The 23,965-nt window shown below is 45.2% G+C and overlaps 1 protein-coding gene across 7 annotated transcripts in view; it reads left to right on the forward strand.

Annotated features, from left to right (window-relative positions):
• FAM189A1 (family with sequence similarity 189 member A1) overlaps positions 1 to 23,965 on the forward strand; it is a 401,999-nt gene that overhangs the window by 191,278 nt on the left and 186,756 nt on the right. For 6 of the 7 annotated variants that reach the window (XM_036843433.1, XM_036843436.1, XM_036843437.1 and 3 more), the window contains exon 2: positions 3,898 to 3,954. The exons of the other annotated variant lie outside the window; for it this stretch is intronic. In XM_036843433.1, the coding sequence (XP_036699328.1) occupies positions 3,898 to 3,954 (57 nt within the window). The remainder of the gene's footprint in view (positions 1 to 3,897; positions 3,955 to 23,965) is intronic. 7 annotated transcript variants of the gene reach the window in all.

Genomic DNA, 23,965 nt, shown 5'->3' on the forward strand with positions numbered 1-23,965 from the left:
AAGCTCAGGCTGCAGTAACAAAATATTGTAGAAATAATGCCTTTTGCAGCAACATGGGTGGACCTGGAGATTGTCATACTGAGTGAAACAAGTCTGATAGAGAAAGACAAATATCATATGATATCACTTATGTGTGGAATCTAAAAAAAATGATGCAAATGAACTTATTTACAAAACAGAAACAGACTTATAGATATTGAAAACAAACTTATGGTTACCAAAGGGGAAAGGTGGGGGAGGTATAAATTAGGAGTTTGTAATTAATATACACATACTGCTATATATAAAATAGATAATCAACAAGGACCTACTGTAAAGCACAGGGAGCACTATCGATATTCTATAATAACGTATATGGGAAAAAAATCTGAAAAAGAATGGACATGTGTATATGTATAACTGAATCACTTTGCTGTATACCTGAAACTAACACAACATTGTAAATCAACTATACCCCAATATAAAATAAGTATTAAATTTAAAAAATTATCATAGACTGGGCCAATTAAACAGAAGTGTATTTTCTTGCAGTTCTGGAGGCTGGAAGTCTGCAATCAGAATGCTGCCATGGTCAGGTTCTGGGGAGGGCCCTCTTCTTGGCTTGTAGACTGCTCACTTCTCTGTGTCCTCATGTGGCCTTTCCATGGTGTGTACTTGTGGAGAGAGAGATCTCTCTCTCCTTCTCTTCCTATAAGGCCACCATCCCATCATGGGGGCCCCACCTTCACAACCTAATCTAACCCTAATCACCTCCTGAAGGTCCTGCCTCCAAATACCACCACATTGAGGGTTGGGGCTTCACCATATGGATTTGGGGGGGACGCAGACATTCAGTCCCTGACAATTTGTTTTCTATTTCTGCAGAACAGATTTCTGCAAACTTTGCAGCTTAACACAACACCCATTTACCATCTCACAGATTTCTTGGGTCATGAGTCTGGACATGGCTTAGTAGGGTCAACTGGCCAGGGTCCCACAAGGCTGCAGTCACGGTGTTGCCAGGGCAACATCATTTCAAGATGCTGTCCCTGGGGAGGGTCACGGAATAGCACATCCTACTCACACTCAAGGGGAAGGCATTATACAAGGTCGGAATCTCCATGCCTCATTGCGTTTGATGGTTTTATTCTTTGCCTTCGTATAGGGGACTTGGATCCATTCCCAATTATAGTTATTATTGATATTTAGAAATGTAAATTATCTTCAAGAAGCAAATTGTCCATGTTTGTTGGAAGTAAAATTATTTGAGGGGATTTGTGGAATTATAACTTCATGATGAAGATGGGAAATGTCAAGAATTTTTACTGTGGCCTAAGATAAGTGCTGTTAACTTCCTTTGTGTTTAGAAACCCCTGCTCCTTGGAGGTCCAGTAAAATCCCTGTTGTAAGTGGCCTGGTCATTGTAGAGACTTGATAGTTTTAGCAGCTTCAGCTTAGAAGATGCAAGAGTTCTGTCTGTGTGTATCAGAGAGGACTTGAGAGGTCTGGGGTGGTTTGGGAGTTCAGTGGGGCCCCATGTTCTCTCGAATTCCTAGGCCCTTCCTGGGTGAGGAGGCATTGGGCCATGTCTGGAAGGATGGGTGAAATTTCATCTGGTAGAAATGGGAAGGAGAAGGCAGAGCGTAAGTGGACATCTTCTGGGAGATAGTCTGAGAATTCTCATCCTCTCTCCAGGCTCAGTCTGGGCGTGGCCAGTGTTGATGTGAAGGGCAGACAGAGGACACTGTGGAAGCCCCGTCCTAGGGGGATGGTGGGGTCAGAGCTCGGCACCCAGAGCTTGGTCATCATCTGAAGGAAAAGAAAGGGGTGGGGCTGAGGCAGGGGGCCAGGAGGTGGGGGGTGACAGGAAGGGAGTGCTGAGTATGGAGGGAAGACAGCCTGCAGGGGTTCTGTTCCAGGGCTCGTGTTTGAGAAATGCAGTGGCTTTGGTGCCCACAGTGGCCAGGACACGAGTGGAGGGTCACTTAGGGCGGTGCTGGTGGGAAATCAGGGACCGGATTTGTGTGGGTCTGGTTGCCCGGCCAGGGAGGTGACATTCACCTGACAGAGGCGTCCAGCGCAGTTGCAGTGGAGGGGCAGAGGTGAGTGAGTGGCTGAGCACCCCGTCCAGGCAGGTAAATCATGAGAGCGAGGGCAAGCAGAGGGGGAGGAGAGGTGTCGAGAGCAAGAGCCAACCCAGCTTCACGACTGCGGCTCCTGAGCGCGCCAGGAGCTCAGATGTTGACGGCGGAGTTGGCAGAAGTTTTGGATTCTCCCCAAGAAGGTTTGGAGGTGGAGAGAAGAGGTCAGGGTGTGCGCTATCCAGCATGAGGTGATGGTGAGAGTCACAACAGCCTATCCTTAGGAGAAATGGCAGCTCAGTCCAATGGAAAATGACTTGGGGGAAGTCGTGTGTCCATTGAGGAGGAAGAATTCGACACCAGGGAGGGTGTTCTGATGGGTGGAGTGTTGGGTGCAGAAGGGGAGAGAGCGGCTTTAGAGGCACATGGAGAAGAATGATGGAGACTTGGCCTCGGAGACCGTGGGGCAGGGGGGTGGGGAACAGCAGCCCAGGGTTTCTGTGACGGCTGGAGCTGGAGCTGGGCGGCATCACGGAGAGAGGAGACTCGGGAGGTGGGAAAACGGTTGTCTGTAGCATTTGCAGCATTGGCTGCGTTTGGAAGAGGTACGTGCCTTGAAGGGAGAAGGTAGATGTGACAGGCTGGGGAGCAGAGCATGCTGAAGCTCTTCCATTCATTCTTTTCTGTTAAGTGTGTGTGTGTGTGTGTGTGTGTGTGTGTGTGTGAATAGGTTTAAAGCCTTTCATATAAAGACAACTGGTCCGGGTGTTGTTGGACATCTGAGACCAACACGGCACTGGGTGGGTGGAGGCTGCAGGGTCTAAGACTCCGTCCTGCTCAGTGTAGAGGTGCCGGAGGGTGAACTGGGCTCTCTCACCAACGGGACCTTGTGGGTCTGTTCAATTGCGTGTTCTCCTCCGGGTCTGAGGTCGGTCCTTTTGGAATCCCAGGGGAAGTGCAGCCCGGCCCCTCCAGCCTGGTCCCGGACTGCCTGGCCCAGGCCCACCATGGAAAGTCAAGGTGGTAACAGCCCTTGTCTGTTGCATCCAGCGACCCCTCTGAAGGCAGATTGCGGTGGGCAGTGGGCGCGGGGTGCAGCTGTGTCTCTGTGGTCCAGTGGCCCTGCCTGGACACAAGGAGACTGGGAATATGGGGATCAGCAAACATGGGTCTGACGTGGGCTGGGCTTGGGGGGCAGCCTGGAAGAAGGGTGGGCCAGGAGCCGAGGGTGGTTCTCCCGAAGTCGGCAGACACAGGGCGACAGGGGAGCCAGGGCGGAGGGGGCACTGCTGGGGAGGTTCTGGGGGGACGTGCTCGGCGGGACGGGGGCCAGGGGTGGGACGGGGGCCAGGGGTCAGACGGGGCTGGCCTGGGCTGGGGCGGGCAGCTTAGAGCCAGTATGGAAAGCGAGGGAGCCTCCTCGGTAGGATGAGAGTGAAGGCGAGACCCCTGTAGGGGCTGGGGGTGGGGTCCCAGGTGTGGGAGAACAGAGGGAGACTTTGGGCCGCTGTGCAGGTTGCGGGTGACCTGTGAGTGGGGACAGTACCGCCTTCCCCAAAGTAGTGTGTTCACTGCTGTCTGTGATGTTAAAGCACACAGCAAGTATCTCTCAGGACCTGGGGGGATAAGGCTGAGGGCCCGGGGGTGGGTGAGAGGCTTGTTCAGAAAGCACATCTGCTCTCGGCATCCCTGCGAGCTGGTCACTCTGGCCCCGCGTGGTGGCTGCAGGTGTGACTGTCGGGAGGGACAGACCCACCACCATGACCCGCTCCTGCCTGTGTGCTGTGCTCTAGAAAAGTCCGGGGAGGCTCCTCACCCCCTGCTCCCTCTGTTCCAGGTGCTGCTGTCGGGACTTATCGGCGTCGTCTCCTGGAAGAGGCCCCTGTCCCTCGTGGTAAGTGGCATCCAGGTCCCCATGCGGCCATGGAGCAGGGCTCTGCCCGCGGAGGTGTGAGTGCTTTCAAGGCGTGTTAATCTTGTCCGTGGGCGTCCTGCTGCCCCCTCCACAGACGCTCATGGGCCATCCTCTTCCTGTTTGTTGGTGTTGTGCCCTCTTGGAGGACATGCCACCAACAAAGGCATTTTAATAAGTGCAGATGCAAGCGTTTTCTCTAGACTGATAAACACGATTGTGCACATGCATATGCTTACGGGTGATCACACAATAGGACGTAGCTCATCCAAGTTCCAGAAATGTTAGCTTTCTGTGTGTTTTGGAGACTGTGAAACTCTATGAGGTATTGGTATTTATTTGCATAGATGTTTCTTTGGAAGAAGAAAGAAAGGGGTGCCCCTGGAGCCCTCTCTCATGGGGTCAGGCCTTGTGCTGGGGAGGACGCCACACGGGGGGGGTGGAAAGAGGATGATGGTTTTTCCATCTGAAAGTACCCAGAGCGAATTTATGTCTATTGATTTGTATGTGTGTTCTTCTCAGCATGTGCATTAATATATTTATGTGTCCACGTCAGGACTATACGGAGAGGTTTTCTGGGTTTTGATGGATAATGAAAAAGACGGCATGGATTTTTTCCTCTTAGGTAGTAATCAATTATTTAAAATCTCTTCTTTAAGTGATTAGACTTGGAGATAATGACATACTAAATATTAATGGAAGTAGAAAAAAACCCACAAATCTTGTCTGTTGTAAACACCTCCTCCTTCATGAGGGGAATCATGACATCCTGAAAAGGCACTGGGAGGGAGGGGTAGTTTAATTCAGGGGACCTCCTCTTGTACAAAATACTGAGAAATTTCCTTAAAATTTTTTTATATTGAAATTTTCAAATATTCACCAAAGTAGAGAGACTAGTATAATGAACCCCGTGTACCCCTATCCGTCCTCAACGGTATCAACATTGACTGGTCCTGTTTCATCTAAGCCCTTTGCTGGGTTATTTTAAAGTAAATCACGGCTTGTGTATCGAGGCGCTGACTCCTCTGTGCAGGGGCAAGTGGCGGCAGACACTGAGCCGTGGGGCCTGACGTTTTGGCTGAGCTGTGGGTCCCCTTCAGGGAAACGGGGACAACCTGCCCATCCCTCCTGACCTACCCCCACCGTGCAGTGCAGAGAGAGTAAGCCCTCAGCCTAGCATCTGAACAGAGGAAAGCCGCCCTCCTTCGGGTGGGTGTGTGGGATGGGAGAAAGGGCACCCGTCCCCCGGCCACCGCACGCCCGCTCCAGCCCTACCCTGGGACGGAGCTTCTCGGGACTGGGCATCTTAAGGCGAAGGATGCACGTGCTCATGCCTGCTGAGGGGTCAGGACTCCTTGTGCAGGTGGCTCAGGTGTGTCCTTGGGGTGGGGGGGCCCACAGCAGTAGGGTGGGTCTCGGGGCTTCGCCCAAGGAGCGTGGCCCCAGCGGGAGCCCCTGCAGCCGAGCTTTCCAGGGGCTCACCCCCCAGCTCCGTGCAGCCCAGCAGCTCTCCAGGTAGACGAGGAGGAAGGGCTCCCCCAGCTCAACTGGCTGCTTTGCTGAGTCAGGGAGGTAAGGGGTCGGCTAGGGTGACACCAGCTGCTGTCAGACCCCAGACTTCGTGTCTTAACTCCGTGAACATCTGCTTCCTGCTCCCGTCCAGGCGGGCCTTCCAGGCAGCGGCTGCTCCCCCCACACGAGATTCAAAGACCCCGCTTGCTTCCACCGGCGGCCCTGCACTCCCCGGGCCCGTGGGGTCCCCTGCATTTCAGTGAAGGGGGGAGAGGATGGAGGAGAAACACGTGCTTCTTGACTTCCTTGGCCTGAAAGGGACACTCATGCTTGCGCGTCACACCAATGGGGAGGTCTCGTCACGGGGCCCGAAGCGTGTCTGATTGGGAAGGAAGCTGGAAAAGGTTGTCCCTGCCTGGACGGGTCCCTCCCAGAGACGGCCCACGTTGTGGAGTTGGGACAGAGTCTTGGCGGAGAGCTGGTTGTCTCTGCTGTAAGGATACTCTGCTGTCTGTTGACCAGGATGATACAACTTTTGATTCGTTAGCAGAAAACTCACTCTCTGAACTGTGAGCATTGATGTGGCCTTAGCTTTCTTCCCTGCCCAGCCTCACCCTGACACCTGAACCCTCTGGACTTGCGGCGTGTGGTGTGGCCCCCAACTGACAGGTCCTCCCCGACCCCTCTGGCCTCTGCCCTGCCCTTCCACTCATTAGGGCTTGCTTCTCGCTGCTTCCTGGAAGCCCTCCTTCCCCCCAGGCTCCTCGGAGCGTCTGCGTCCAAGCCCCTCATCGTGTTCCACGACATGTAGGGCCCACCTACAAACTACTGTTAACAGGAACCATGTGCTGGGCGTTTCCTTCGTGCTATGCCCTGCACGGGATCCCCTGAGCTTATCCACACAGTATCCTTGTGAGTAAGCTTCTGTTTTTATCCCCATTTTCCAGAAGAAAAGGAAGACTTAGAAAGGTAAGTATCTTGCCTAGGGTCTCACAGCTAGAATAGCTTGAAGTCTTGATTTAAATAATTCCTTTTTTTTAAGAATTATTTTTTATTGGGGTGACATTGGTTTATAACATCATGTAAGTTTCATGTGTACAGCCTTATATTTCTACATCTGTGTATGCTGCAGTGTGCTCATCACCAAATATCCAGTTTCTATCCATCACTCCTCCACTGAGCCCCTTTCCCCTCTGGCAACCACTATTCCGTTCTCTGTATCTACGTGTTTGTTTTTGGTTGCTTCGGTATGTTCATCTATTTTGTTTTGTTTTGTTTGTTTGTTTGTTTTTAAGATTTTTAAGATTCTACATACAAGCGAAATCATACAGTATTTGTCTTTCCCCGTCTGACTTACTTCACTTAGCATAAAACCCTCAAGGTCCATCCATGTTGTCACAATTGGCAAGATTTTATCTTTTTTATGGCTGAGTAATATTCCATTGTGTATATGTACCACATCTTCTTTATCCATTCCTCTGTTGATGGACATTTAGGTTGTTTCCATGTCTTGGCTATTGTTAATAGTGCTGCAGTGAACATCAGGGTGCATGTGTCTTTTCAAATTAGTGTTTTCTTTTTCTTCAGATATATGCCCAGCAGTGGGATTGCTGGGTCATATGGTAGTTCTATTATTAATTTTTTGAGGAACCTCCATACTGTTCTCCATAGTGGCTGCACCAATTTACATTCCCACCAACAGTGTAGGAGGACTCCCTTTTCTCCACATCCTCACCAACATTTATTATTTCTTGCCGTTTTGACAATAGCCAGTCCAATGGGCATAAGGTAATAATCTCATTGCAGTTTTGATGTGTGTTTCTCTGATAAATAGTTCTTTTATACCAAGCTCCAGTTTTATCCTTTACTCTAATGGTACGTTTCCATCTTCCCGAGGCATAAAACTGAAGAGGCCACTGTGAGTTCTGGTTCATTTCCAAGGGGACACGACACTCCCCACACGAATGACCACCAGAGCGAGTTGCCCTCTCTGAAGGGAGGTGTCTGCCCCTCGAGGTGCTGGAAGAGCCTCGCAGGCTGGCTGGGGGAGGCCAGGAGCGATGCTGATGCGGGGCTGCGGGCGCTGCCCTCGGTCGGTTGGCCATATCTCTCCTCCGACGGGCTGGTGAGTGTGGGCCCGTCACAGCCCTGCTGGGCCTCCTTTCTGTGCCTCACTCTGAGCCCGTCAGACAGAGTGAGGTGAGGGAAGAGGTGTAAGCTTCAGGCCAGAGCGACTGATGTGCTGTGGGTGGTGGAGGGGCTTGCGTTGGGAAAGGGGACAAGGTGGGGTCAGCAGGCTGGCTGATGGGGGCAGGAAGGAGGCCGCCCTTTCCAGCTGGGGCCTGTGATGCGAGGGGAGGAGGAGGGAGATGCTGTGACTTTCTCACCATCGTATTTTCTAAGAGCCTTTCCAAATTCTGAAACAAGGTGGGCGCTACGCCAGTAGAGAATACGTATGTTCACATTTTTTTTTTCACATTCATTTTTTTCTATGTGCTAAGTGTCTCCTATGATTGAGATAATTGTCTTCCTTACATCAAACTATAAAAGGTTCTACATTACGCTAGATGCCAATTAAGATTCAGATTGTATAGCTCTGATTAGCTCATTTTTTTAAAAGATTCAGTGGCATGTCTTGTGATTGCTTATACATATATCAATATTGGAAACAGTCTCACACATAATCACAGGTAGTACAGGAGCCCCCTCCCACCATCCATGGTCCCGCTTTACACGGTTTCAGTTACCCACCCTCAGCTGCAGTATGAAGATATTAAATGGAAAATTCCAGAAATAAACAATTCATAAGGGCTTCCCTGGTGGCGCAGTGGTTAAGAATCCGCCTGCCAATGCAGGGGACATGGGTTTGATCCCTAGTCCAGGAAGGTCCCACATGCTGCGGAGCAACTAAGCCTGTGTGCCACAACTACTGAGCCTGCACTCTAGAGCCCGTGAGCCACAACTGCTGAAGCCAGTGTGCCTAGAGCCCGTGCTCTGCAATAAGAGAAGCCACCGCAGTGAGAAGCCTGCGCACCACAGTGAAGAGTAGCCCCCGCTTGCCACAGCTAAAGAAAGGCAGCGCACAGCAACGAAAACCCAACGCAGCCGAAAATAAATAAATAAAATAAATTTTTTTAAAATTAAAAAAAAAACAATTCATAAGTTTTCAATTTCTTGCTGTTCTGAGTATTGTGGTGAAACCCATGCCATCCCACTCCAGCCCCCCTGGAATCGTCCCTTTGTCCAGTGGATCCTACCTGTTAGTCACTCAGTAGCCATCTGGGTTATCGGAGCGACTGTCCCAGTATCTCGGTGCTGTATTCAAGTGACCCTTATTTTAGTTAATAAAGACCCCAAAGCTCAAGAGTAGTTATGCTGGCAATTTGGATACGCCAGAGAGAAGCTGTAAAAGTGCTAGACTTAATAAGGAAAGAAAAATCGTATGCTGAGTTTGCCAAGATCTACGGTAAGAACAAATCTTCTATCTGTGAAATTGTGAAGAAGGAGAAAGAAATTTATGCTAGTTTTGCTGTCACTCCTCAAACGGCAAAAGGTATGGCCATAGTACACTATAAACACTTAGTTAAGATGGAAAAGGCATTAAATTTGTACAATAAGATATTTGAGAGTGAGACCACATTCACATAAATTTTATTACAGTATATTTTTATAATTATTCTGTTTTATTATTATTGTTAATCTCTTACTGGGCCTAACTTACGAATTAAGCTTTATCACAGGTATATATTGATATATACAGGGTTTGGTACTATCTGCCATTTCAGGCATCCACTGGGGGCCTTGGAATGTATTCCCTGCAGATAAGGGGGGACTACTGTACACTTAAAAAAAAAAACTTGAGTGGGTAGTACTGACCTGGCCACTAGATTATTTGTGATAACTAATACTGTTGAGAAACTAATAACCACGGGGTTGAAAACATTTTTAGAATTTATTTTTATATGTAACAAATTACAGTTTATTTAGTATAGTTTTTTTAAAAGCAAAGTAGACATATTTTGAAAAGTACTAATCTGTAGGAATAAGAGTGCCATATAGAGTGATGTGTTTAGTATTGTTTGCGTTTTATGTTATAGTGGTTGAGGAGTCTGACTTTTTGGTTTATTCAGATAGTGGTTTACTTTTATTGCTAAATTTTATCAACCCCAATAGGAATGTATATCGGTTAGGGTTCAGTCTGAGAGGCAGAACCTCTAGGAGCCAACACCAAGCATCTCTGTGAGTCAGACTCTTCAAACCGCTGCTCTGGCCCCACTGCCCATCACCCTAACCACATCCACCTGGTCTTTGGTGATGAAGTGCCGCCCCTCGGCCCCTGCCACCCTGGGGTCCCAGAATCCTCATGCACTTGGGGATCCTAGTTTGATGGCAGCACAGGCATGTCTACTGCAGTTTCTGATCTACAGAGGAGAGTCCCTCAGGGCTCCTCAAGTGTGCTGGGGCTCCCCTCACAGATGTATCCTCAGCGCCGCGGTGGAAGCTGTGTTCTCAGGATCCTCCGGGACAGGTGAGCAGGTCTTACATGAAGAGTGCACTCTGTCATTCCAGTCTCCCCCAGCCTTTAAGTTCCTCCCTCGAGGGTATACCTAGAAGGTCTGGCATTTCAACTTCACTTAGTGCAGCCCACCTTGGGGTTTGTATTTGAGCCAAACAGCGAGAATCCTTCCTAATTCCTCCAGCTAAGACGTTGAATGCCAGAATCTCTGCTTGGTGGGCCCATTTCACTAACCTTGGCCCGATTCAACAGTGTATTCCTTCTACCTTGATGCCCCACCATCCATGGTGGGTCCTAAGATTGCCCGTGTCCAGCTGTGAGAAGGGTCCCCAGGCTGCAGCACAGGCAGGGGGAGTCTGGGCAGAGCCTGGCACACTAGCTGAGTTAAGGAGAACAAGCTGAGGGGCCGGGACTTCAGGGTGGCTAGAGCTTTCAGGACAAGTGCCTGAGAGCTTACAAAAGTCCTGGAGATGCAGAGATGATCCCTTATCAGTATTCGGCTGATACTGATCAGCTCTTGCAGGTGAGGCCAGGAAAGAACCAATGAGAGGATTAGAGGGAGCAGCACCAGGCACAAAAGCAGGGCTTTCCCACCGCCCAGGTTGGAAAACCTCATGATTCACTGGGACAGCAGGTGGAATACTCAGCAGAATCTTGCTTCCGTTATGGGGAATACTAAGCTCCAGGCTAAATGCTGCTCCAGTCCTGTCTGACAAATCTTGAGAGCTAGATCCAAAAGAATCAAACCATTTCCAAGTAATTCATACATGTCCCAGAGCAAAGTTCAAGAATGTTCATAGGAATACAAAATTATCCACCCAAGACAACATGCATAATCAGATTACTAGGCATGCAGAGAAACAGGAAAATGCAACCTGACATGATGAGAAAAATAAACAAATTGAAACCGATACAAAACTGACCTGGATGTTAGAAATAGCTGACAAAGATATTAAAACAGTTGTTATAACTGTATTGCAGATGTTCAGAAGTAGAGACAGTATAAAAAAGACCAGTTGAACTTCTAGTGAACTACAGTGGGAGAAAAAATTCATTGGACAAGATTAACAACAGATTAGATCAGAGATAAGAAAGGATTAGTGAACTCGAAAGCATTGCACTAGAAATTATTCCAAAATGTAGGACACAGAGAAAAAAGAATTTTGTAAAAAATGGAAAAATCATTAGTGAGCTGTGTGGGGAAATTTCAAGAAGCCTCATATCTGTGGAATGGATACCTAAAATAGTGGGGATGGACAGGAAAAAACTATTTGAGGAAATAATACTGAAATGTTTTTTCAAAATTGGATAAAACTATGAGCCCACAGATCTGAGAAGCTCAACGTGCACAAAGAACAGGAAGTATGAAGAAAAGCACACCAAGATATTATGGAATTTATAACATATATATGGCAAAAATTGTGTAAATGCAGGAAGATAGAAGTATACAGTGTAAGGCTCTTAAGCTCTCTGTGGTGAGCTGTGATAAGGTGAATATATATACTATAAGCCGAAACACAGCCACCAACATTAAAAAAAATTTTTTTAAAGACTTGGCTAATGAGCTAACAAAGGAAATAAAATGGAGTCATAAAAAATACCCAGTTCATCCAAAAGAAGACAGAAAATAAAGGAAAAATTAGACAATGAATAGATGAGACAGAAAGGAAACAAATAACAAGATTTCATTGCCTGTTTGAATTTTTCTGTGATGTGCTTATTTACATCTTTTGTCTGTTTTTCTGTAAGACTGTTTTTCATTAATCTGTGGGATTTCTTAATATAGTAATTATTTTCCATTTTAGGTGACTAATATTTTATCCCAGTCTGTTGTTTGTCTTTGTCTTTTAATTTTTGATGATATGCCTTTTTTAAAAAAATACAGAATTGTTAGCTTTTTGATTTGCAAAATCTGTTGGCTTTTTTTCTTATGGGGCTTCTGGGGTTTTTTCTTATTTTAAAAGGTCTCTCTTGCCCCACAATTCTGAAATTATTTTCCTGTGTATTTCTAAAACATTTATGGCTTTGCTTTTTATGTTTAGGTAATTGATCCCAAACTTACTTTGATCTATAGTATGAAGTAAGGCTCTAACTTTTTATTTTCCAAATGGACAGCCAGCTAAGTCTCCAACACCATTTTTTTTTAAATTTTATTTATTTATTTATTTATTTATTTATTTATTTATGGCTGTGTTGGGTCTTCGTTTCTGTGCGAGGGCTTTCTCTAGTTGCGGCAAGTGGGGACCACTCTTCATCACGGTGCGCGGGCCTCTCACTATCGCAGCCTCTCTTGTTGCGGAGCACAGGCTCCAGACGTGCAGGCTCAGTAATCGTGGCTCACGGGCCTAGTTGCTCCGCAGCATGTGGGATCTTCCCAGACCAGGGCTCGAACCCGTGTCCCCTGCATTGGCAGGCAGACTCTCAACCACTGCGCCACCAGGGAAGCCCCAACACCATTTTTTGAATGTTCAATATTTCTCCTCACATTTGAAGTGTCCCCTCCCCACTGCTATGGACATGGGTGTGTTTATTAATCCCTATTTCATGAATCTGTTGGTCCATTTCTAAGCCAATACTACAATGTTTTAATTAGTCTAGCTTTATAATAAATTGTTCTGATTTTTTTCATAATTTTTTTGGCTACTTCTGTGCATTTTCTCTTCAGTAAATTTTAAAATCAGTTTGTAAAGTTCTCAGCTGATAATGATTTGAGTTTGATTGTGATTGCATTCTAGGAAAATTACATCTATAATGTTGAGAGATGGGAATATGTTTTCTGTTATAATTTCTGGAAAGTGTGTTGATTTTATATCCGGTTACAACATACCATAGTGAAGTGTTGTACTAGAGCTAATTGTTTGTCTATTGGATATTTCAAGAAAAGTTTTCCAGGGGAATTTCTTTCATTAATTATTGATTATATCTCTCCTGTGTATTTCTCAGCCTTCTCGAGTTTATGCTACTCAGAGTAGGTAAAAGGATATTCTACCTGCTGCAGGCAGATAAACTGATGCCATAGAATTCTTAACATTTTCTAACACGTTCTTTTTCTGTACTTGGCTGGGATATTTCTTGTTTTATTTTCTAGATGACTAATTTGGGCCTCAGCCATATCCATGCTACTGCTTGACCCGCCTGCTGAATTTTTCATTTTGACGACACCTGTGTTGCTTTCAAAGAATCCTCTGTTGTTCTCTAATTGCTGCTTTTTCTCAGCTCTGTGTTCACAGTTTAGGAAGCATGCGCTCTAGGGGTGCCGTCGCCTCCTAATATTAATTAGAATTTTGTTCATCAGGTTTCCTGCCTCCCCGTGTTCTCAGCTCCCCCCACTGGCCAGTTGGTCTCGACTCCTCTAGGTCCTTATTCATGATATTAGTGTTCCTCAGACGTGTGGCATCTTTGGTTTCCTGTTCATACTTACAGAAGAATTTGGACGAGCGGAGGTAGTTGGTGGCTGGTTGCTGGGTGTCTCCTGTCTTCTTGTTTGGGGTGGGCAGCAGTTCCTACTCCCCCGCCCGGCTGGGCCTGCCCCACAAGGCCAAGGCCATCTTCGGGATCTGTGAAAGGGGAGCTCCAGGTGGACGGGCAGGATCTGGTGCAGGCTGCTGGGGAGGTGAGCAGCTGGGGAAGGCGCACCTGACTTTATTCCCCCAGGTGAAGCTGCCTTCCCTCCCTCTGTCTCCATCTGCAGTGTCCATGGTGAAGGTCAGCAGTGTCTCAGGCCGTGCATGTCCCGGACAGATGGTGATGCTGATGATGATCACAGCCATGATTGCTGACACTCATCCATCACCCTCCGTGGTCCAGACCCTCTTCTAAGTGCCGCTCTGTGATGTGAGCGCTGCCAGGGTTAGTCATGCTCAGGGTTGTGCAGCTGGTCAGTGGCAGCACTCAGCTGTCACCCAGGCGATGTGTTTCTGAGCTTCTGGAGCTTCTCCATCCTGCTGAACCCCCCGAGGCACGTGGAAAACCATTGCTCCAGGTCCATTGCATCATGTCCATTTGGCTTCCATACTGACATGCGCAGATGTAGAACACACCATGTGCCTGGCCCTTTCCAAGTGTTCTTGCCCCGACGTTCTCCTGATGCCGGGGGCACCTCTGTTGTCATCCCGCCTTACACCAGGAGGAGGGATGGGACCCGGGACAGTGTGGGGCATCCACAGCGAGTGACACCAGCTCAAGCCGCCTGGCCCATGGGCTCTGCCCTCCTCGCTGGGCTGCCGCCTTCCTCGAGTCCTTTAAATTCAACAACAACAAACCTTCTTTCCTGACTGAGGCATTGTCCAGCTTCCTTATTAACACCTCAGATGGAGACTCACTGCACTTGCGATCAGACCAAATAAAACACTCTCACGTCCAGTTCATTATTTCGTGGTTTCCTTTCCATTAGAAGCTGCCAAATAGAGGACTTTTTTGTTCTTTCATATTTTGTTTTCTCCAAATGGGGGCTTCCCTAGTTTTGCATTCATTCCAGCAGGTGTTTGGGAGCTTCTTCAGCTGCTGGGAGGCTTCTAGCCCTGGAGAGTCTGGTGTGTGGCGCCAGGAGCCTTACTGAGCTCCCGACTCTGCTGTGCACTGGCCAGAACATCTCCTGTCCATTGGAACCTAATTCACTGGAGCCAGACCAGAAGTGATAGTAATAGGGGTCTGATAATTAGTTCCAAGTTTAGAGGAACCAGCCCTATATATTTATACTCAGGTGTAAATCACTGATTCTTACCATAATGTCTATTTTGTTGGACGCCTTCAGGCAACTGATGAAAAAGAAAAATTGCCTTTTTTGATTGCCTTTCCATTCTGCTTGGATTCTATTTTTTTGTTTTTTTCAACTGCAATGTTTAATGACACATGCAAAAGCCAAGGAATTGGAAGTGAATGATGAACAAACTTCAGCCTGGATGAGGGTTTTTCTCTCTCTTCATTGTTATGGCGATCATTGTCCAGTGTAAGGAAGCTTAAAATCTTATGCTGCATATATCAACTTCTTTTTTTAAGTGTTTTTGAATCTTTGTACTAGCAAAAATGTTTCCTGCTGTGCACATCAGAAATTCAGTCCTGGTCTCACTTCAGATTTGTATGTTTGGCCATATTTTGTGGAAAAAAATGTATGAGTCACTTTAACCTTTAATATGAGATGTAGGAAACCTGTAGGGCTTTCTTTCAAGCCCGTTGAATTGAGCACAAATATAACTTTAATACGCTATTTAAAAATTTAGGTGAGTTAAAGGTTAATATGTTTAATGTAAATGTATTTGCAGTCATTATTTATTCAGAAAATTCGTTATAAATCCACTATGGGGGTTTCTCACAGTCAAGATCATGACCTCTTGAATACATTCAAGAGAATGTGTTTTGCTTGATCACATTAAAGATGAATGCTTCATTTGTTAGTGCTGAGGACGAGAAGGAATTAGGGTATACCCATATTTATAAGGCAATATTTTACTCTGCTAATACAGCAGCTGAAGTATCTAAAACCCCCTATCTTAATTATGAAAATAGACTAATACACTTGTCTTTAAATTTACTAATAGTATTAAATTTAATCAGGGGAACATAAGTCTAACCAGAAAATTGAGACTGAAATGGACTAATTAAATTATAGCATAATGAAACCACTCAAGGCCAAGTGAAATTAGAAATGGTCATTGAAAAAATACTCATTTTTATTACAACATGACATTTGTTGATATTTGCTTAAATCACTTCTCAGTATAAATTCCTTTATTTTGATCCATCAGACACATTCTTTGTTTCTTTTCCATTATGGTTTATTACAGGATATTGAATATAGTTCCCTGTGCTATACAGTAGGACCTTGTTGTTTATCCATCCTACACATAATAGTTTGCATCTGCTAATCCCAAACTCCCAATCCTTCTCTCCCCACCCCCCTTCCCCTTGGCAAGCACAAGTCTGTTCTGTATGTCTGTGAGTCTGTTTCTGTTTTGTAGATAGATTCATTTGTGTCATATTTTAGATTCCACATACAATTGATATCATATGGTATTTGTCTTTCTCTTTCTGACTTACTTTGCTTAGTATGATAATCTCTAGGTCCATCCATGTAGCTGCAAATGGCATTCTTTTTTATGGCTTAGTAGTATTCCATTATGTATATATACCACATCTTCTTTATTCATTCATCTGTGGATGGACACTTAGGTTGCTTCCATGTCTTGGCTATTGTGAATAGTGCTGCTATGAACATTTGGGTATGTGTATCTTTTCAAATTATAGTTTTGTCCAGATATATGCCCAGGAGTGGGATTGCTGGATTATATGGTAGCTCTATTTTTTGTTTTTTAAGGAACCACCATAATTTTTTCCATAGTGGCTGCACCAACTTACATTCCCACCAACAGTGTAGGAGGGTTCCCTTTTCTCCACACCCTCTCCAGCATTTGTTATTTGTAGACTTTTTAATGATGGCCATTCTGACCGGTGTGTAGTTTGATTTTCATTTCTCTAGTAATCAGCGATTATGAGCATCTTTTCATGTGCCTCTTGGACATCTGTATGTCTTCTTTGGAGAAATGCATCAGACACATTCTTAAATGAAAATGTAATAAAACTGGCTTTTTGCAAGAGATCATGAGCTTGGACAGGAAGATTAAAAACAAGGAAGACAGAGATACCTGGTAAGGTAGTTGTGTGCTTGAAAGCATAATGAATTAAATGCATCGAATTGCACCTGGAAACAATTTAAATAGGCTTTTCCCTGGTTGTTACCTCCGAATGACTGTTGAGAATCTTCTCAGAAAGAGTGAATTGTTCTGTAGCCCAGCCTGGGGAATGTTAGTCTCTCCCAAGAGGGCAGAGACCAGAGAGCGGCGAGGTCTGTTGGAAGGGTGCTGAGGACACGGGCTGTCTTGGGGAGCTCAGGACCTCGTGGAGGGCGGGCCACCATCAGCAGGTGTCCCCGTGCCTGCCTTGGATGGAGTCCTAGACACTTTCTATGTGTATCTTTACCTACGGCTTGGGTGGTGTACTTGTAACCCATGTCCATTGGTTAATGTGCTGTGAGGGGAGTTGTAGAAAGCTGGATCCTCAGTCCATGGTCAATGTCTTGATTATGATAAACCCCTTAGTAGCTCCAGTTGTGGGCACCTTTATAGATGTTTCCAGAAGAGCAGAGTTTGCTCCGCTGCTGAGGCTTGGTTACGTGTCTCCTGGTGCCCTTAAGTAGATGACCTTTATATGTGTAACCTTGGGCTGATTCTGACTTGTAGCCAGTTCCTTATTGTGTCTGCCTGGACACATAAAGGACATGGTCAGCACACAGTAGGTTTCAGAACCATCAAGCGATGAGGCTTAGAGCCTGTGGTTGCACTAAAATACGTCATGCAAGACATGGAGACTGTGTGAGGAGTTGGACACAAAGAAGCACAAGGTAATGGTCTTGCCTTCTATATATAGAATAGATAACTAATAAGGACCTACTGAATAGCACAGGGAACTCTATTCAATACTCTGTAATGACCTCTATGGGAATAGAATCTAAAAAAGAGTGGATACATGTGTATGTATAACTGGCTCACTTTGCTGTACACCTGAAACTAACACAACATTGTAAATCAACTATATTCCAGTAAAAAAAGTTAATCAAAAAAAAGTTTAGTCTAGATGAGGACTTGATAGGAGTTGGAAAAATAGAAATAGCAATAAAATATTAATATAATAGGGAATAGTTGCAAGTTAGAACTTAGTAAATTAAGGAATGATTGTATATGAAGTTTGTTTAGAAAGATGAAAGGAAGGTGGTGCCTTCCCGCCCTTTTTGTGCATCCAGGCACGGCAGCCGTGCAGAATGGGTGCTCACTGTGACCAGCGACGAACAGAGCATCCCTTCCACAGCGATGTGTGCTTGGCCGCAGTCACAGGGGTAGTCCTCTCAGAAGCTGGGATGGAGAAATCCAGGTCTGTTTGCTTTCAAAGGGTCTGCTCTTTTCCTCATGTCCTGCTACTTCCACAAGGGCTGAGGTGGGGAAAGACTGATTCATCTTACAGTAAGGATGCGACTCAGCGTAGGTGTCGAATGGGTGGAGTTTGGGCAGGTGGATCAGAGAGTGGGGTCCTTGCCGGCCAGCGGAATAATGTAAACAAAATCCAAGAAGCAAGAAAAATACAAGGTCTAAGGGTCCAGGAATCAATCCCACCATAGAAGCTTTGGGGAGAAAGGGACGGCGCTTCTCTCTCCCTTTCACATTGTCTCTGGCCTGTGTGGGAACATTTCCGGCATCAGGAGATGGTGACTTCCCCGAGCAGCCCTGCGGATCCCTGGAGCAGCTTCTTAGAGTGCTTCCTGCTGGTACTTCAGTAAAGGACTCCTGGACGCTCACTTTGCCCCATTGCTGGCCTCATCGTCTGATGCTTATATGGTCTGGAAAAGAGAGTCTGGTGTTGGGGCCAGAGGACCTTCCGTCTCCTGGTCCAAGTGGTTTCAGCAGGGTGGTCTGGGGGACAGGGTGACTCCCCAACTGAGAGGGGGGGCAGGTGCAGTGGCCGGCAACATCCTTCCTGTGCTTAATTGCTGTGTTGGTGATTTTACTCACTGTATTAGTGATGAGACTTCTGTTTATAGAGGTATGTCAAAAGCGTCTGTAGTTCACAGGAAGTGGAGGATGTCCTGTCCAGTCCCTTCTTGACAGGAACTGTCTGATGTCCACCTTAGATATTCCTGCGCCTCTAAAGTGTCTCCTTCCCCTAATGGACTTCCTTGTCCCTGGGGTCTTCACGGTCTCCTAATAGAAAAAAGTCGTTAAGGGAAAAAAAAGTCTAATATGCTGAGGTAGCTCTAATATAAGAAAAGTAATAAATGAAGTGCCACCAGATTCCAAATGCATGTTCTTTCAGAAAGAAGGCAATTACTGTTATAAAGATATAGCATTAGAAAAATTATTGTGGCTGAGATGTATGTGGTGTGTCTGTGTGCAGCACAGTTAATTTTAAAAGTATTACCAAGCGTACAAATCATAAGAATAAAATGCTGAACCATAGTAATTGAAAGTGAATTTAATATGCAATTCTGAGGAACTGTCTCTACTTCCCCAGCTTTAAAAAATTGTTACTTATAGGCCATTAGTTATCAGATTTTCTTTCAAATGTCCAACCTCTTTTAATGAAGAATATTACTCATGGGCTTTATCTCTGATCCCTGAATAATTTTACGCTGTAGAGTAAGTGATGGTAATACTGGAACATCCATGTTTTACCCTGATTTTTATGTACATTGAATCAAATCACTATAGGTTTCAATTTGTATTAAAATACAAAGATTCTGATTGGGAATGAAAAGAAAACTCAGAGGCTTCAAATTTGTTTTGCTCTTCACTTTGTGTGGTTCAACAATTGGTGGAAAAATGGATTGAAGTTGATTTCAAATAGCACTATATAGGCAGTGTTAGCTAATGACTATCAGAAGTTTTTAAAAATCAGTTGCATTGATTATTTGCAGATTGACTTTAGGAGGAAGGAAGAAATTATCTGCCTTTCTTATATGTGTGGTGTCATCTCCAAACACAGGTCGAGGCAGTGCCCCCTGGCCCCGCCCTGCTATAGAAAACTGGAAAATGCAGGGACAGGACTGAGAAACACTGCAGGGCTCTGCCCCCACCCCACCCAGCCCACCCAGCCACCGTCAGCTTCATCTCATCTTTTTCTACAAACAGCTTTTTGCTTCATGATCCGCATGAATATCCTCCACTACAGCTCTATTTCTCTCAGCCTCTTATTTCCATCACTTTTTGCTCTGTTTGGATTTTATATTCTTAAATATACTAGTGTTCATTATTCGTGGATCGCAGCATTTACTAATATAAAGTGATCTTGTCCCAATTTAATGTTTTATTGTTGTGAATTCTGCTTCATCTAAAACTAAAGCACCAACCTTATTTTCCTTTTGTTCAAATTTGCCTGAATCTTAACCTATCATTTTTACTTTAATTTCTCTATTTTTTTAGGTATGACTCTCATGCAAATCAATCTGCTTAAACTAGGGTAATTACTTATTGTGAAATCTTTTATTTATTTGTGAAGTATTTGTTATTCTTTTTTTTTAAGCTTTTTTAATTTTATTTTTTTTAATTTATTTATTTTTATTTATTTATGACTGCATTGGGTCTTCGTTTCTGTGCGAGGGCTTTCTCTAGTTGTGGCAAGCGGGGGCCACTCTTCATCGCGGTGCGCGGGCCTCTCACTATCGCGGCCTCTCTTGTTGCGGAGCACAGGCTCTAGACGCGCAGGCTCAGTAGTTGTGGCTCACGGGCCCAGTTGCTCCACGGCATGTGGGATCTTCCCAGACCAGGGCTCGAACCCGTGTCCCCTGCATTGGCAGGCAGATTCTCAACCACTGCACCACCAGGGAAGCCCTGTTATTCTTTTTATCTTTCTGTTTTTACATGTTTATTGGCACTTCTGATTTTTATGCTGTGTTTTTTCTAAAAACACTGCTTTCAGTGTGCTTTACTTTATGCAAATATTTAAAAGGTAGGCAGCTAGTTTTTTATTTGATACATTTGCATTTAAAACATAGCTCTTTTAAAAAAAAACATAGCTCTTTTTTCAATTTTAAATGATGAAATATTTATTAAAATAAAATGTTATTAAACATGAATATATGACACATACAGTGGAATGTGTGTAAAGTTGTGAAGCATAACTTTGAAACCAACATAAGAAATGTGAGTCACCCAGGCTGGGGCCTCCCTCTGGACTCTTCCCTGTCTCATCTCCTGCTTCTCTTCAGAGCAGGGATTTCACGTTCATCATTCTTTTGCCACAGATGAGCGTGTCCCTAAATAATGCATTATTTTTGCTTGTTTTTGAACATTACATAGATGGAATCACAACCTGTATTCCTCTGTGTCTCGCTTTTTTTCATTCATGCAGTTGTGGGTTCATCCATGTTTGTGTATGTAGCTCTAGATGAATTATCTTTATAATTAATGGTACAGTATTCCATCATGTGAATATATGATATATCACAGTGTATTTGCCTGTTCTCCTTTAGTGGACAAGTGGGCATTTATATAACTTTTCTGCTATTATGAACAGAGCTTCTGTGAATGTTTTAATACCAGTCTCCTCGTGTACGTGGGTGAGGGTTCCACTGGTGTAAGAGCCTAGAATCAGTGGTCACCAGGACGCATATTTTCATTTTTATGGAATAACGTCAAATGGTTTTCCCAAAGCATTTCTATAATGTCGATGTCCAGCAGTGTTCCACATTTGTTCTAGAACATCATAGGGCCTGATGTTAAGTTTGCTGATCTGGTGGGTGTAACAGAGTCTTCATGGTCTCAGTTTGCATTTATCTTATTCCTGATGAAACTGGCCAACTTTTAGTCTTTACTGGCCATTGTGGTTCCTGTTCCATAGTATGTGAGTTTAATCTGCTTTACCCATTTTTATTGTTTAATCTTTTTCTTACTATTCATAGAAGTTGTTTATAGTACATCTTTTGGAGGTTGTTTCTTTTTTAAACATGTGAAAATATCCCTTTCCAGGTTTTGACTTACCATCTCACTTTTTTTACGGTCACCTTTCCTTATCAATCCCTTTCACTATGGTTAATTTTTGTGCATGGGTGTGGGTATCTTTCATTAAGAAGTCTTTCCTGGGATGACATCATCAGTAGGGCAGAATAGGGGTTTTCTACCATCTTTCCCCTAAAGAACGCCAATTTTTGACAGTCGCCCACGGAAGAGAGTACCTTTGTGAAGTTCTGGGACTCCAGCAGAGAAGTCCCAGGACACTGTTGGAGCAAACGCTATCTGAGATGGGATGCACTGAAGACCATAAGAGGACCAGGTTCCCTTTACCTGCTCCACCCCTCCCCCAAGGCAGCACGGCTCAGGGCCCAGAGAACCTTCTCAGCCCACGATGTCTCCCCCAAGGGAAAGTGGAGCGTGCGGGTGAGCCACCAGCTCCCCCAGCCATGGGGGATGCTGCCGAAGAGGGCCCCTTCATTCTGGCCCAGTCAGAATACTGAGGGGTCCTGCGCAACCTGGGAGGGGGCGGGGGCTGGGAGAACAGAGCCAGGGCTCTCAGAGGGCATCAGGGGCACCCCATCGGGAGGCCTGCCCACGAGCCTCTGCAGATGCCTGGCCTGCAGACCCCGCACCTGGCCCAGGGCACCCCTAGCGCTCCACACACCACCAAGGGGAACTAGAGAATATTTCAGTGTAGGTAAGTTATACCTACCAAAGAAGTGGATTATAAAATTTTCTCCTTGCAGAAGATGAATGTTAGCATTTTTGATTCTGTGCATCTAAGACCCTCTTCACATTTCCATTTTATATTTAGAGCTCGGGCTGTGTAACCTTCCCTTATTTATTTCCCTAGTGGTTTCACTCCCCTGTTGATCATCTGAGGACTGACTTCAGCCTGTTCTCCGAATTTTTGTCCATCTCTTTAGGTTGGGTACACGGGGATATATATTCCTCAGAACATGTGTCAGCCAAAGTAGCCATCTGTTCCTTCCCACACAAGAGCGGTTGGGCTTGATGCAGAATTCCCGAGTAACCATTTTTTCTGGCATTAGTAATTTGAGGAAAGTTCTGAAGCCAATGTGAGTTTCATTCTGTAATGAGAACAGGATTATTTGTTTATTTGTTTTCAGGTCTTCTCTGGAAACATATTATTGGTCATTTTTTTCTTTTTATTTTCATGTCTATCCCCTTTTTTTTTTTTTTGGCATTCTCAAGTTTAGCTTCATCAGTTGTTTTTAAACTTTATTTTTTAAGCAACTGGAACTCTTAAAAAACCCAAATTATTATCCAGAACCACAGTTTATAAAACAGATAAGGGACTCTCTCCTGGGGATGCCTGGAGCTCTACATCCTCTGCATCCTTGAGGGTCCAGAAGGAAACAGATCACATACAGGCAGGCCTAGGAGATAGTGTGGGTTTGGTTCCAGGCCACTGTAATAAATCGAATATTGCAGTAAAGCAAATCACACAATTTTTTTTTTGTTTCCCTGTGCATATAAAAGTTATGTTTACATTATACCGTAGTCTAAGTGTGCAATAGCATTATGTCTAAAGAAAACAACGTACATACCTTAATTAAAAAATACTTTATTGTTAAAAAAGGCTCACAATCATCTGACCCTTCAGTGAGTCGTCATCTTTTTGCAGTAGTAGAATCAAAGATAACTGATCACAGACCACCAGAACAAGTATAATAAGAGTGAAAAGGTTTGAAATATTGTGAGAATTACCAAAATGTGACGCAGAGACATGAAGTGAGCAAATGCTGTTGGAAAAATGGTGCCAGTGGACTTGCTCGACACAGGGTTGCCTCAGACCTTCAATTTGTACAAAACGCAGTATCTGCAAAGTACAATAAAAGGGGATCTGCCTGTAATCAGAGTAGGTAATGTTTAAAAAGGAGACTGTTTACAAAGGGGAGGGCAGGGCTGAAAGAAGCCAGCAGGGGAAGGAGAGGCCTTAGGGCCAGCACCAGCCCCTAGGCCTGTAGGGCAGAGGGAGGGCAGGCACTGGGGCCTGGAGAGAGCAGGGAGTTCCTAGGAAAGGACCCCCTGAGGAGAGGCGTGGCCTTGGGTAGAAGACGGGCACTGCCAGGTCACGTGGTCCAGCAGAGTGAATGAGAATCTCACCTGTCTCCCCTCCCCACCTCCCTCCCCTCAGTGTCTCTCTGTCTGAACCCCCTGGAGAAAAGGGGAGCCCAGTCCTGGCAACCCATCAAGATCACCCCCCAGGCAGCAGTAAAGGGTGCACAGTGGGTCTGGAGCACAAGCAGAAAAATCTAGCAAAATTGGAAAGAAATTTAAATGCTACTCTACAGCAAATGTTTTAAATATTTTTAACAATTTTGATTTTCCTTTTCCATATCCAGCTTGCTCTTTACTATTTTCAGTGCAGATTTTCACTTGGTATGTCTCTTTTTCTGTGCAGCCTCTTATCTTCATGTGTTTCCTTCTGGTCACCAGCAATTCT

This window comes from Balaenoptera musculus, chromosome 2 (assembly GCF_009873245.2).
Source record: "Balaenoptera musculus isolate JJ_BM4_2016_0621 chromosome 2, mBalMus1.pri.v3, whole genome shotgun sequence".
Classification (NCBI taxonomy): Eukaryota; Metazoa; Chordata; class Mammalia; order Artiodactyla; family Balaenopteridae; genus Balaenoptera; species Balaenoptera musculus.